The 14,473-nt window shown below is 50.0% G+C and overlaps 1 protein-coding gene across 4 annotated transcripts in view; it reads left to right on the top strand.

Moving 5' to 3' along the window:
- The window catches only part of NFATC2 (nuclear factor of activated T cells 2), a 157,025-nt gene that overhangs the window by 70,934 nt on the left and 71,618 nt on the right, over window positions 1-14,473 (top strand). For all 4 annotated transcript variants that reach the window (XM_052650756.1, XM_052650753.1, XM_052650754.1 and 1 more), the window contains exons 4-5: window positions 11,417-11,619; window positions 12,584-12,756. In XM_052650756.1, coding sequence (XP_052506716.1) covers window positions 11,417-11,619; window positions 12,584-12,756 — 376 coding nt within the window. The remainder of the gene's footprint in view (window positions 1-11,416; window positions 11,620-12,583; window positions 12,757-14,473) is intronic.

Genomic DNA, 14,473 nt, shown 5'->3' with positions numbered 1-14,473 from the left:
GGGGGATGAGCGCCCCAGGCAGAGGGAGCACTGCATGCGCAGACCTGGAGGCCAGAGTGTGCCCCCGCTGCCCGGCTTGTTGGAGGGCAGCAAGACCCCTGTGGCTGCAGCGGAGGGACCCGGGAGGGTGGGCTGGAGGTGGAGGGTCTTCTGAGCCACGTTAAAGACCTTGGCTTTGTGATCTGAACGAGATGTTTGCTCTGGGGGGGGGTAGGGGTGGGTTGAGCAGAGGAGGGACAGGATAGAACACACAGTGGGTTTTTTTTCCAATGTTTATTTACTTGGCCGCGTTGGGCCTTCGTTGCGTCCTGAGGGATCTTGCGTTCCGGCACACTAGCAGAGTGCGGGCTTTGTTGCCTCGCAGCTTGTAGGATCTTAGCTCTCCGGTCGGGGATCGAGCCCTTGTCCTCCGCTTTTCAAGGCGAAGTCTTAACCACTGGGCCACCAGGGAAGTCCCTCACGTTCAGTTTTAAAGTACATTCTAGCTGCTTTGTGCAGGAGATCACGTGGGAAGGGGAAGAGACGGGCGGGAAGGGGAAGAGACGGGCAAGAAGGACGCAGAGAGACCAGGAGGGAGGTTGAGGTAACAGGCCAGGCAGGAGACGGGCCCAGTGAAGAGTCTACTGCAACGGTCTGGGCAAAAGTTGGCGGTAGCTTGGACCCTAGTGGTGGGAACCGGACTTGCGAGTCACTGGGTTTCCAGCGTTGAGCCACCGAGACGTGCCGCTCCCTGGAGGCGGTGCGTGGTTGCTTCTCTGCTGGCCTGGTCCCCTCCCCTGGACTCGAGGGGGCCCTGCTGGCACCTCTGCCTCCCTCTTCCTTTGCTGGGGGCCTCCCCCTTGGACTCCTGCTCCTGAGGTTGCTGTGGGTGGCTGCTGAGTCTTCACTTGTCTTACGGGATGGGATGGGACGGGGCATATGCTTTTATGCCTTTATCGCTTTTGTTTTCCTTCTTTGTGGCTTTTTAAAAGAAATGTCAGGGTTTACAAAGGGAAACGCTGGGGGGATCACTTTGTCTGAATGGATTTTTGGCTTTACTCTTCTTATGTTACACCTTCTTTTGTGTTGAACGGTAACCCACGTATTGGGTTCAGGGGAGCTAAAACCATGGGGTCCAGGGACAACAGAGCTCCTTCCTGGGAGTGATTGAAGCTCAGTAGACATTGTAAAGTAAGGCCTGATTTCTTTTCTACTTTTATTTTGGATATACGCTTACACACCACACATACACATAAACACACATCCCTTCTCCACCCTAGAAACACAACAGATACATTCGTTCTCACAGTGATGTTTTATTTTGGAGATTATTCTATATCAGTATATAAAAAGCTTCCTGAGGGTGCCCCGTATGGTTGCCCAGATTGTGCACTGCACAACTCCAGGGGTTGCCACTCATACTCACTGTGGTGCTGGTCCTCAGCACACTCATTCTCTTTTTTAAATAACAGTATTATAGACCATGACGCGCCACTGCCGATGTAACTAGTGCTCTTTTGATGGACCTTTAGGTTGCTTCCAATATTTTGCTGGTTTAAAGAGCGCTGCATCAAATAACCTCGTCATTAGTTTTTTGTTGCACATCCACGGATAACCCATTCACTAGGAGCGGAATTACTGCAGCCAAGGGAGTGTAGTAATTTGTAATTTTGACAGACAACTGCAAAATTGTCTGCCACAGATTCGGGCACACCCTGTTTCTGCGGACTCTGCTCTTGGGTTCATGTATTTCCACCAGGTCAGCTTTTACCTGGGTGACGCCCTTGTTCCATCTTTTGCATCAGTTGGACATAGAGCAGATGAAGGAAATATCCTTCCTGCCATACACGTGGGTTCAAATCTCTGCACTGCAGCTTGCTCAGTTGGGCATCTCTGAGCCTCCATTTCTTCTTTAGTAAAAGGGCAGTTAGTTGTTCATGGAACTTCAGGAGGATGGAAAGGGACCAGACAGGCAACAATTAATTGGGCACCTAATTATATCCTGCAATTATGAGAAACACAACAAAGAAAACTATTACTGGGGACCCCCACCTCATCCAGGGAGCAAGGAAAGACTTTCTTGGGAAATAATATTTGAGCCACACTGCAGTATGACTAGGAATTAACTTGGGGAGGACGTGTTTCTGAAAGGTCAGACGCAGGGAGCCCGTGGTGAGGGCTGGGGGCGTGATGTTGGGTGGTGCAGCCAGTGGGAGCTGGGAGTTTAGAAAAAGTCTTTCTGTCCTCAGGACAGAAGATGATGCGTGCGGACCAGGGGCGATGCAGGGAAACTCCTTAGGAGAGAAGCAGTGGTGTTTTGGATGGAAGTGATGGATGGGGAAATGGTGATGGATTTGAGTGCCCTTCAGGAAATCACACTGATAGGACTTCGAGATGGAGCCACTATGGAGATGAGGCACAGGGAGGATTAGGGAGGAGGGATGAGTTAGGAATTTTAATGATGTTTTTGATATGTGTTCATTAGGTGGCTATGTAATGCTTGTTGGGACCACTGAGACCAGAGTACACTCATAGACTAGTTTTCCTGGTGTGTGTGTGTGTGTGGTGTGTGGGTGTGGGTGTGTGGGTGTGTGGTATGTGTGTGTGTGTGGTGTGTGTGTGTGTGGTGTGTGTGTCTGTGTCTGTGTGTGTGTGTGTGGTGTGTGTCTGTGTGTGTGTGGTGTGTGTCTGTGTGTGTGTGGTGTGTGTCTGTGTGTGTGGGGTGTGTGTGTGTCTGTGTGTGTGTGTGTGGTGTGTGTGTCTGTGTGTGGGTGTGTGTGTGTGTGTGTGTGGTGTGTGTGGGTGTGTCTGTGTGTGTGTGTCTGTGTGAGTGTGGTTGGGGTAGCAGCTATGTTCTGCAATCTTTGTGTGTGTGTGTGTGGTGTGTGTGTCTGTGTGTCTGTGTGTGTGTGGGTGTGCGGGTGTGTGTGGGTGTGTCTGTCTGTGTCTGTCTGTGTGTGTGTGTGTGTCTGTGTGTGTGTCTGTCTGTGTCTGTGTGTGTGTCTCTGTGTGTGTGTGTGTGAGTGCGGTTGGGGTAGCAGCTATGTTCTGCAATCTTTCGCATCTAAAAATAAAGGCCGAATTTGGGATCCATGTGCATTTGTAACAGACCTTCGCCCCACGTGCTGTGTGGCAGTTGGGAATCACAGTGAAATGTCCCCATGGGCTTTTTCCTTCTTTCACAATGTAATCTTTGAGGATGATACCAGTTTCCTAATATTCCAAATTCGACAAAAAAAATGCTACTTAACATTGTTAAAATTTGATTTTAGTAAAATTCAAAACAGTTTCCTTGGCCAGTTGCCATTTTGAAAATCAATCCCACATTTTAGATTTGATGGCAGCCTCATGCATCTGAGAGTATTTAAAAACTCTGAACAGAGTTGATAGAAGAATGGTTTTCAGGGAAGTGTCATTTCTGAGTTCTCACTGCAACATTATATAAGAGGGAATGCTTGAGCAACCTAAATGCCCAACTGCGGGGGCCTTGAAGCTGTGGTCCAAACATACGAGGACCTCAAGGGGTGCAGGGAAGGGCAGAATTTAAGGTAGCACTCACTCTCAGGTACCCAGTTTGCGTTTGCACAGCCCTGAGAGCCAGTGCCTCCTTAAATCGTGTGCCTGGGCACCTCACTAGTCTTGCGCCAATCTAAGCCCAGGGAGATTCTATACAGTCATTTGAGATTGTCCCATTAAACAGCATTTAGTGACAAAGGGCAATGGCCACACCATATCTAAAATAGAATCCCGCTGTGCTTCCCTAAGTGCATAGAAGAAGAGGGTAGAAAGATGTATACCAGAATGTGTATTTATTTTGCAGGAGTATTTTCTCTGTGTTATTCTATTACTAAGTCATGTACAACTCTTTGTGACCCATGGACTTTGTGCTCATGGACTGCAGCACACTAGGTTCCCCTTTCCTTCACTATCTCACGGAGCTTGCTCAGACTCATGTCCATCAAGTCGGTGATGCCATCCAACCATCTCATCCTCTGTCATCCCCTTCTCCTCTCGTCTTCAATCTTTCCCAACATCAGGGTATTTTCCAAGGAGTCAGTTCTTCGCATCAGGTGGCCAAAGTATTGGAGCTTCAGCTTCAGCATCAGTCCTCCTAATGAATATTCAGGACTGATTTCCTTTAGGATGGACTGGTTGGATCTCCTTGCAGTCCAAGCGACTCTCAAGCTCTTCTATAATTCATATATTTTTATATTGTCCATTTTTTCTACAGTTTATGATTGAGCCCTTACCACTTTCATAACAAGACAAAGGGAAAGCAAATATCACCAAGTACCAACACCCTTTGATCTGTGCATCAGGAATGTTAAGTTGCCCCTAAGAGTGGGCAGAGCTTGAATTTGGGGGTGAGGGTGGGTCTTATGAGCTTTCTCTGGGAAACTGAGGGTCTCTGAGATGCAGACACCATTCCTTGTATTCCTTGTTCCTTTGGCTGAGTAGGTGGGATGGACCCGCCTGTCTTAATAGACACAGTCTGAGATCTGGGAGCATCTGGAGGCAGCTGACAGAGGAGGCAGGTCTGGCCACATTCCTATGGTTCCACCAATGGCTTTGGAGCTGTAGGGTCATGAGCAAGTGGCTTAATCCCGCTAAGCCTCAGCCCTCTCACCCCAAAAGGGATGGCCCTGCCTTTCCCTCTGGACGCTGCTGTGCCGGTGCAGTCAGCTCTGACACCCGCCTGCCTGTGCAGCAGACCCTTGTGGTCAGAAGCACCCCCTTCTTCCTGGAATCTTGTCGACTGCCTGGGAAATTACAAGAGGCGGAACACATTCGCTCTCGCCTCGGCTGCAGCAAGTGGAGCCTCTTCTGCTTTGGAAGCTCGCTGACTTTGAGCTTCTAGGTTGCCACGGGCGGGCAGGCGGGTGTCTGCTATGGCTGGGAGGCCACCCTGCTTGCCAAGTACCCCTGAGATGACCTTATCTTTGGAGAAGCCTGGAGAGAGGCCTCAAGACCCTGGTCTTCCTCTAATGGGGGACCACAGGGTGTTTGGGACCTCAGGGGTAAGTCATGCCTTCCCAAGACATCAAGCTCTGTTTGCAAGACCCACTCACTCAGTTTTTGGAGAAGCAAGTAAATCCCTATATGCTCTTATCAAACCTCCAGAGAACTGGCAAGGCTCCCCCAGAATACACATGCTCTGGGTACTTCTGCCGCCTTCTGGGGAGGGGGAGGGTGCAGAGGGGAGGGGAAGCTGTCTTTCCAGCTTAGGTGGTCTGGTCCTCCAAGCCGTCCACATCAGGGGCTTTTCAGCTGCCCACAGAGACGAGGGGGCGAGTGCCTGGGCTTCACCGCACGTGACTGTTGCGGGCTGTTTTTCTCGTGTTGAGTCACATTCATTCTTCGCTGCTCCACTCAGTTCTGTCGTATTGCCTCCGTGTTTTGAGTTGCATCATCCTCTGATGACAGGAAGTCTTGTTTCGTGGGCACCTCCTGTGTGCTGGGCTTCGGGGCCCTACAGAGGTCATCTTATTTAGCCTTCAAAGAGCCCTGGGAAGTGGGAGGTGATGTCTCTGTTTCACAGGAGCAAACGGACGCTCAGCGAGGTGGGGTCACTGCTCTGAGGTCACACAGCTGCTCGTAAGAAGCAGGGCCTGGATGGAGAGTTGTGTGTATCTGACCAAATGTGAAATCCCTGCTCCCACCCTCTCTAAGAGGGGGAGCTCACGTGGGTGAGGTGGGCTCCGTCTGCGCACGTGGCGTCAGCTAGTCCAGCTTAAGCAGGGGCTGCTCCGAGACCCAGAGAGTTCTGCTGAAAGCAGCAGGTTCCTCTCTCAAGAAGCAGCGTTATTTGTTTTGGTTGCTGTTGCCCGTTTCTCTGCTTCCCTTGCTCTACCCGCCTCCCCCCACTTCTTGTTCAGCAGGAAGAACACTCTGGATCTTACCATTTAGCACTGGCTCGTGTCTCCTTTGAGAACCCAGTCTGCTCGTTCTGACCCCTAGCTGTAGATGGTAAAGCAGCTGTGAACCCGCCAGATGGCAAGGACACGGACAGCACACTGTGGAAATGGACTTAGAGCCTGGAGGTCCAGAGCACCCTGCCCTGCCCTGCACTAACAGTGTCCACTGAGGCGCGCTGCCAGGACCTCGCCAGCCTCGGCGTCCTCACGTATAGAATGGGCCCATCCCGCCTAGCGTTGTTGCCTCACGTGTGAAACGTGGAGTCTGGTCCTCGGCCTTGAGGGCAGCGCATGCTTAGTCACCACAGTGCTGTGGATGGTGGCCATTGACTCTCAGTGATCACGCTGAACAAAACAGGCACACTTCCTCTACCGAGGGCTTCCTGTTCAAGTGGAAAGGAGAGATGCTGAGCAAATTAACAACTAGCAAGACAGCGTCAGGTGGTAACGAAGGGACTGTTCCAGTGGTGTGTGAGTGAGCCTTTAAGATCCACTTTTCTGGAAAAAAGAGCCCTGGCTTTTAACATTTGCTGATCTCCGTGGTGTGGATGTCCTCACCATGGTTGGTTTCAGGCTATCAAGGTGATATCTGGCTCTTCAAAATTCCTGGAAGTTTAACCAACTGACTCTTGCTAGTCTGAAAGAGCTGGCTCCAGCGCTGGGCATATGTAAATAGTGGTGGTTTGGGAGAGACCTGAAGATCTGAGAGCTGGAAGTACCAGTGGAAGAAGAGTATGCGAGCAGAGAAGATGGCTATGCAGAGGCCCTGAGTTTGGAGAGAGCTTGGTGTGCGCAGGGAACAGAAGCTTGGCTGGTGTCGGCAGGAGCGTAATGGGGGACAGATAGGAAGACAGAGGCTGGGCTGACGGCAGCCTCACAGATAGACCATGGCATCAAGTTTGAATTTTATTCTCCGGCCACAGGAAGTCTTTGGAGGGTTGTAAGCGGGGGACTATGTGGCTCCTATTTGCATTTTTTTTAGGGCTCAGTGGGTGGTTCTGTTACACACCAGTAGGAGGTCAGCGAGAGAGCATCAGCAGTCACTCGAGAGGCGGTGGTGAGCTGATGAGCATGCCACTGGGGAGGGGATCCGGAGGTGGCTGGACTCAGGCAGAACCGGGTGGGGGGGGGGGGGGCTGTGACAGATTCCGTCTCCCGCCGTTCTCTGGCTGTTCACCCTGAATGCACACAGCCTGCGATTTCTGCTCTTAGGTCACGGGGAGGCGGACGGAGCCTCAGACCACTAGGGTCACTATCTATGCCACCCACTTTCCTCCTTGATTCTGACCGATTCTGTAATTACCACCTCCTGAGAAATCCAGAACAGCGGGTGAGGAGAGATGTTTATCTTGGGTCCAAATGCAAGGCAAGATCAACAAAAGCAAAATCTCTTCTGGACGCTGCCCTTCCTTCTGTGATTTTTGTCTCCATCAGTACCTTGTTCTGCAGTTTGCGTGGGGGAGGGGGGGTGGAAAGATAAGACTGACTGCATTTCCACCTTTGCCCGAGGGTGCTTCTCGGATGTATATCTGACACGTATGTAAATGTTGTGGGTGTCAGCTTGTCAGGTTATGAAGAAGGTTGCCATCTGGCCCTGCTCCACCCTGAGCTTGCCTCTTGGTCTAGGGCTTAGAGGGGCACGAGAGATGCCATCTTTCTGGACTGGCATCGTCTGGTGGAACTTTCTCGAGGATGAAAACGTCCTGTTATCTTGCCGTCCATCGTGGTAGCCGCCAGCCACTTGTGGCTCCTGGGTGCTTGTCATGTGTGGCTTGTGTGACTGAGAAACTGACTTCTCAGCTCAATTTTTATAGTATCTGCTGTCTTGAACAGCAACATTCTAGACCATGTGTGATCATCTGTTGCTCTGGAGCCTTGGGTTTATAGTTGACTAGACAGCCTGCTGAACCCTTGTAGAACTCTGCGGAAGGGTGGGATCTCAAGTGAGTTGTCACTTGTCTAACCCCGCTTCCTCCCAGTTGCAGAGAAAGGAGCAGAGTCACAGAAAGAGTACGGGATTTTCCCAGTGCCTCTCAGCTGTGGAGTGGCCAGATAGGAACCCAACTTCTAACTCTTAGCTCAGCATCCTTTTCTCTTTTCTGATGTATAATTTTCAAAAACCAGTGTTAAATTTCACAGGTTTCCAGGCAGCTCTTCTGCCTGTAACTTTGTGGATCAAGTTACAGTCCTCTTTGACCTTGACCTCAACCTTGATTTTCTCCTCCATCCCTGGAAGTGATCATGGTATGGTCAGTTTGGAGCACATCCGTCCACACCTTTTGTTCTTGTATTTACAAGAGTATAAATGAATGGATCAAAAGCATGGAGCATTAAAAATAATAAGTTGTATCCTGCTGTCCATAAAAAAATTTTTTTTTTACAAGTTGCTTATCTCTTTCAATAGTATGTCTTCGATCTTCCTGGGCAAGGTCATAGATTTCTACCATACTGTTTTTTTAAACTGTTGCAGTCTTTCATAGCCAGGACATGTTCTATTATTCATAAGCCTAATTGATGAAACTAGGTTCATCTACTCCGTTCGTGTTAGTAACCATTTTTGTGCTTACCCCGTATGCAGATGTCATCTAGGGTGCATCCTGAGAAGTGGATTTATTCAGTCATAGGGGATATGTATTTTTAATTTTAATAGCTGCTACTCGAAAAATAGTTAAACCATTTACGTTCTTATCAGCTTCAGGAAAGTGTGTTCTCACAGCCTCCAGAATACCTGATATTATCAAATATCTACATGGGTGCTTCTCTAGTGCGTGAAACATGATATCCCATAGTTGTTTAATTTGCATTTTCCTGTTTACAAGGCAAGTTGAACGTCTTTTCTGTGCTCATGGTCATTCGTTTTCCTGTGAATCGCCTGTTCAAACCTGTTGTCTGTTTCACTGTTGGATTGTTTTTATTAACTTATTTTAGCAAATTGTCTTAGAATGCCTGCCATGTGCCAAGCATTATTCCAGGTGCTAGGGATTCTGTGGCAAGTTAAAGCAATGGACGTCCCTGCCTGCAGGGAAGGGATAGTCTCGTTGTAGGAGAAAGACCTAAGCAGAAGGAACTGAGAAAATATATAGGAAGTTTATGGGATGAAAAGGGGAAGGAGTTAGGGAGAGCCAGTGGGGGTAGGACTCGATTTTAAGCAGGATGGCCAGGAATCTTGTCCTTTACTTATTCATTCGTAGTCATTCTTTTTTTTTTTAAATATTCACTTATTTGTGTATGGCTCTGTTGGGTCTCCGTTGCTTCTCACGGGTTTCTTTGATTGTGGCGGGCGGGGGCTGCCCTCTAGCTGTGGTGCGTGGGGCTCCTCCCCCGTGGGGCTCCTCCCGGTGAGGCTCCTCCCCCATGGGGCTCCTCCCCGTGGGGCTCCTCCCCGTGGGGCTCCTCACTGTTGGGGCTCCTCCCCCATGGGGCTCCTCCCCATGGGGCTCCTCCCCGTGGGGCTCCTCACTGTTGGGGCTCCTCCCCGTTGGGGCTCCTCCCCGTGGGACTCCTCCCCTTGGGGCTTCTCCCCCTTGGGGCTCGTCCCCGTTGGGGCTCCTCACTGTTGGGGCTCCTCCCCCATGGGGCTCCTCCCCGTGGGGCTCCTCACTGTTGGGACTCCTCCCCCGTGGGGCTCCTCACTGTTGGGACTCCTCCCCATGGGGCTCCTCCCCCGTGGGGCTCCTCCCCGTGGGGCTCCTTCCCCGTGGGGCTCCTCCCCGTGGGGCTCCTCCCCGTGGGGCTCCTCCCCATGGGGCTCCTCCCCGTGGGACTCCTCCCCGTTGGGGCTACTCCCCGTGGGGCTCCTCCCCCGTGGGGCTCCTCACTGTTGGGACTCCTCCCCCGTGGGGCTCCTCCCCATGGGGGCTCCTCACTGTGGCAGCCTCTCTTGCTGCAGAGCCCGTGGGCTCAGTTGCTCCACGGCACACAGTATTGTCCAGGACCAGGGACTGAACTGGTTTCCCCTGCATTGCAAGGCAGACTCTTACCTGCTGGGCCGCCAGTGAACCCCTTACAGAGGTGACCTCTGGTGAGAAGGTCACCAGAGGTGAACTGCCCCACCCCCCTTCTCCCCCAGCAATAAGAACACTGAGCATCTGCGGTAGGGGTTTGGGATAAAACAAGGAACATAAACCTGGTCCCTGTGTTTTGGAACTTAGAACTTTTTAAATTTGTTTGTTTGGTGCTAAGCTTTCCTGGAGGGGCGTTCTCTAGCGTCCCAAGGTAGCTATGGAAACTCATGGATGGCTATGATTGTGCCTTTTGGCGTGTTTGTAAAACTTAACCTCTATACGAGCTATTGGTGTTTTGCAAGTGTCCAGTGCCCACTTCTTAAAACAGTTTGCAGTTTAATCTTCTACATTCCTCCGTGGAACCACTGCTGCCCCTGGGCTGAATTAATCTAGGGGGAATATTTGTTGCCAAAATGGCAACCCACTCCAGTATTCTTGCCTGGAGAATCCCATGGATTGAGGAGCCTGGTGGGCTGCAGTCCACGGGGTCACAAAGAGTCGGACACGACTGAGTGACTTGACTTGACTTTAAGAGTTAATACAGTGTTTAACGATTTCATTTATTTACTTGTTTTAGGTTTTCTTCTTTCTTCTCCTGTCCCCTACTCCGCACTAGAGTCTAAGTTCCAAAACACAGGGACCAGGTCTCTATTCCTTGTTTTATCCCTAACAACTACCATAGATGTTCCGTGTTCTTACTACTGGGAAAAAAGGAGGGTGGGGGGTCTGCCTTCTCACCAGAGAAGTCCCCTCTGTAGGCATACTTTACGTATTCTATGTATTAATCCTTTGCCTATTACACATTACACATATTTTCTTCCAGTCTTTAATTCTCTTTTAACCTCGATGACAGTACTTTTGCCTTGCTCTTTTTTAAAATTATAAAATTTGACTTGTTAATTGAAATGTAGTCATATAAAAATTGAAAGTTCCTTCTTCTGATCTTTCCAGGCAACCACTGTCAAGAGCTCTGGTTTATCTTTTCCGATTATTTTCTGTTCTCACTACCATCTCTGTGACCCCAGTCACCAGTGAAGCATAGTTTCTGGCTGTTTCTCCATAAATGCAGCTCTGATCTATCAGATTTTTTCTCAAGCTGCTTAATACTCATTTTTAGAGAGGATCCCTGTAATTTATCCAGGCGTTCCCCTCTGACTGGCATCCGGGTGGTTTCCAGTTCTCCGTCACTCTACTCGGCACAGTCCTGTGTCCTTTCTGCCACTCAGGTGCTTCTCTGGTCTGTTTTGCTGGGACACCAGCCACCATCATTGTTCAGTTGCTAAGTCGTGTCTGACTCTTTGGACCTCATGGACTGTAGCCCACCAGGCTCCTCTGTCCAGGGGATTCTCCAGGAAGAGTACTAGAGTGGCTTGCCATTTCCTTCTTTGGGGGATCATCCCAGCCCAGGAATCGAACCTGCATCTCCTGCACTGGCAGGCGGATTCTCTACCCCTGGGAAGCCCAATGCCCCATGTGTTAATGGTGCTGTAACAATTTGTTTTGTTTTCTCACCCTCAGCTCCACGGCTACATGGAAAACAAGCCCCTGGGGCTTCAGATCTTCATTGGGACAGCCGACGAGAGGATCCTTAAGCCCCATGCCTTCTACCAGGTACATCGAATCACAGGGAAAACCGTCACCACCACCAGCTACGAGAAGATCGTGGGCAACACCAAAGTCTTGGAGATTCCGCTGGAGCCGAAAAACAACATGAGGGCAACGTAAGGCCGGGGGCCACGGTGGCGGGTCCTCACAGGGAGCGGCTGGGCTGCGCGGCAGAGGTGTGGTGGGTCCTCACAGGAGGGGGTGGGCCAAGGTAGGGGTGCAGCAGGTCCTCACAGGGAGGGGGTGGGCCGCGCAGCAGAGGTGCAGGCTTGACTCCGTGGAATCGATGGGAGCAGCTTGATGGGGTCCCCAGTCTGTGATGGACCCACAGAGATTGCTGTTTTAAAAGTTTCCACCTGAAAAGTTCTAGACCCTGATATTTTTCAGGCGTGTTGCGAGGAAGGCTGCTCACGCACCTTTAGATGATGATGTTTGGAATGAGGCTAAACTTTTTATGAAAATTATTTATTTGACTTAAAATCATTAAATAATAATGCAGGTAGGTCTAACCTCACAGGGCTAATATGCATGTGCCCAAATGTGGGGAACATTGCACCCATGTGGACTGTAAACAACTTTATTCGAGACTAATCTCAAACTTGAGAACTGCAAGCAGCATAGAAAGAACTCCTGGTACGCCGTCTGCTCAGGTGTCCCAATTGTTAACCTTTTCCACGTTTGCTTTATGACTCTTTCTCCCCATCCCTCTGTTTTTTCCGGAACCGGCTCCAAGTTAGTTGCAAACATTACGCCTTTTTTACACCAAGGTACATGTATCAGATTCAAGGTGTTTGCTGTCGATACACTATTCTTACTATTGCATAGTCCATAACCAATTTTCCCCAGTTGCGTGTTTGAGTTTTTTCAGATACTTTTGAGAAGTGGAACAGCTGGCATGCAGAATCTCCCTAGAGAAGTAACTTCCCCCAGGGAGTTTCCCTAATCGCTTTGTGTCTAACCCCCCATTGTGGTCTTAATTCCTGGCTGAACAGTTTATCCGTATATTGCAGTCGCCCACTGTGGGTGACCTCCAGCTCCCTGAGATAGTCGGTGGTCAGTGGGCTCTCTCCTCTCCGGCAGCATCGACTGCGCGGGGATCCTGAAGCTGAGGAACGCGGACATCGAGCTGCGGAAAGGCGAGACCGACATCGGGAGGAAGAATACGCGCGTGAGGCTGGTGTTCCGGGTGCACATTCCCGAGGCCAGCGGAAGGATCGTCTCCTTGCAGACGGCGTCCAACCCCATCGAGTGCTGTAAGTTGGGTTCTGGGCAGGGTGGGTGCGTGGCAAGTGCAGTGGACACAACCTTCCACCCCGGGCCTTGTCGCCTGGGCAGGGTGCCCTGCAAGATTGTGCAGAGCCCACAGGGATGAACGGCAGCCCAAGTTGACCAAAGGGCCCAGAGACGGAGCACGTTTCAGGGTTTCTCTCTGCTTTACTTGTGGAGGGTTTCACGCGAAAAATAATATGGCTGAGAAGTAGCCCACAGCTTGGTTGAGAAGATCTGAAGTGTATGCATGTTGGGCTGGTCTCAAAAAGGGCAGATGCAGTTGGAGTGAGCTGGCTGCACTGAGGGTCCTCCGTTGCTCGTCCTCTTCTCTCCTTTCAGTAGAATGATGATGACATCGCAGTGGCTCTCACTTACAGAATGGTAACTCCACCAGTCACTAGGCTGAGTGGTCAGTGTGCAGAATTCATGTCATCACGCCCTTTTAGAGAAGAAGGATGGAGATGAGGGGCTGGGTGACTTGTCCCAGCAGAGTGGGCTTTGAGCAGGAGCTTTGGTATACAGGAGCCAGGCATCGCCATCACCCTCAGTCCATCTGTGTGTTTCCTGAGAATCTGCTTACTGTCTCGTGCCGTGCTGAGGACCTGCAGATGAGCGTGATACTTTATCATTCATGAGGCTGTGGTCTGGTAGAGATAAAGATACCCAAACAAAGATGCAGAAGATTTTCAGAATCCTGTATGGGGACGGGTGCCAAGATCTGCCATTTGACAAGGCTCTGAGCAGAGGCCTGGCCCAGCTCCCCCAGGCTTCAAAAAATGAAACTGTTCTGAGCTCATTCTTAGGTACTTTGGGCAAGTTTGTTGTTGGATTTTGCAGTTAGACCTGACAAAACTTATTGACAGCTCAGCTTTTGAGAGTTTAGAAGTCATTTTAAAAAGCATAAAGAGGGAAAGAAGTAAACAGTTATAGAAACAAAAGCAGTTTATATAACTTTTGAAGTCTTATTCTTCTGAGAATTTGTTTCTTTATGTTAGAGTAATGGTCCATATTCAGTTATGTTTCAGGGTTTTCTCCCTTTTTTTTACTGAACCTTTTACCATAATTAGGTGTCGCAAAATCAGCTACCTACAGAGACCAGGGAGGTGTTGGACATGAGTGTGGTGGGTTGTGGGGTCAACAGTAGGTGTGGTGGAGACTGGGGGCCAGGATGGCACATCCCCCGCCTCGGTTGGCAGCTGTTACTCAAACCCAGCCGGCGTTTTCACGTGGGAGTGTCGACTCAGTGTGGCCAAATCTTCTGATTTTTTTTTAAAGATAAACCAATAATCTCATGATTTTTATTTTATTACTGGAGTATAATCGTTTTACAGTGTATTAATTTCTGATGAACAACAAAGGGAATCAGCGGTAGGTATACATATGCCCCTTCTCTTGAACCTCCCTCACACCCCCTGCTTCCTCCCACACCTCTAGGTCATCACGGAGCACGGGGCTGAGGTCCCTGTGTTACACGGCATCTTCCCACGAGCCATCTTTGTTACACACAGTACTGAATATACACCAATTCTACGCTCCCAATTCATCCCTGATTTTTTAAAAGCAGCAACAAATTCAAAACACTCCGTGGGTCAGCTGAGGACTACACATGTCTTAGACTCATCAGAAGTAGTCTTAATCGGACACCCATGAGCAAAGGGAAAGGATGAATATTTTATGCAGAACGCGTTGAGGAAGACTGGC

This window comes from Budorcas taxicolor, chromosome 13, assembly GCF_023091745.1.
Source record: "Budorcas taxicolor isolate Tak-1 chromosome 13, Takin1.1, whole genome shotgun sequence".
Lineage (NCBI taxonomy): Eukaryota > Metazoa > Chordata > Mammalia > Artiodactyla > Bovidae > Budorcas > Budorcas taxicolor.
The sequence above is the reverse complement of the archived record's forward strand: the minus strand, read 5'-3'. Positions and strand labels throughout refer to the sequence as shown.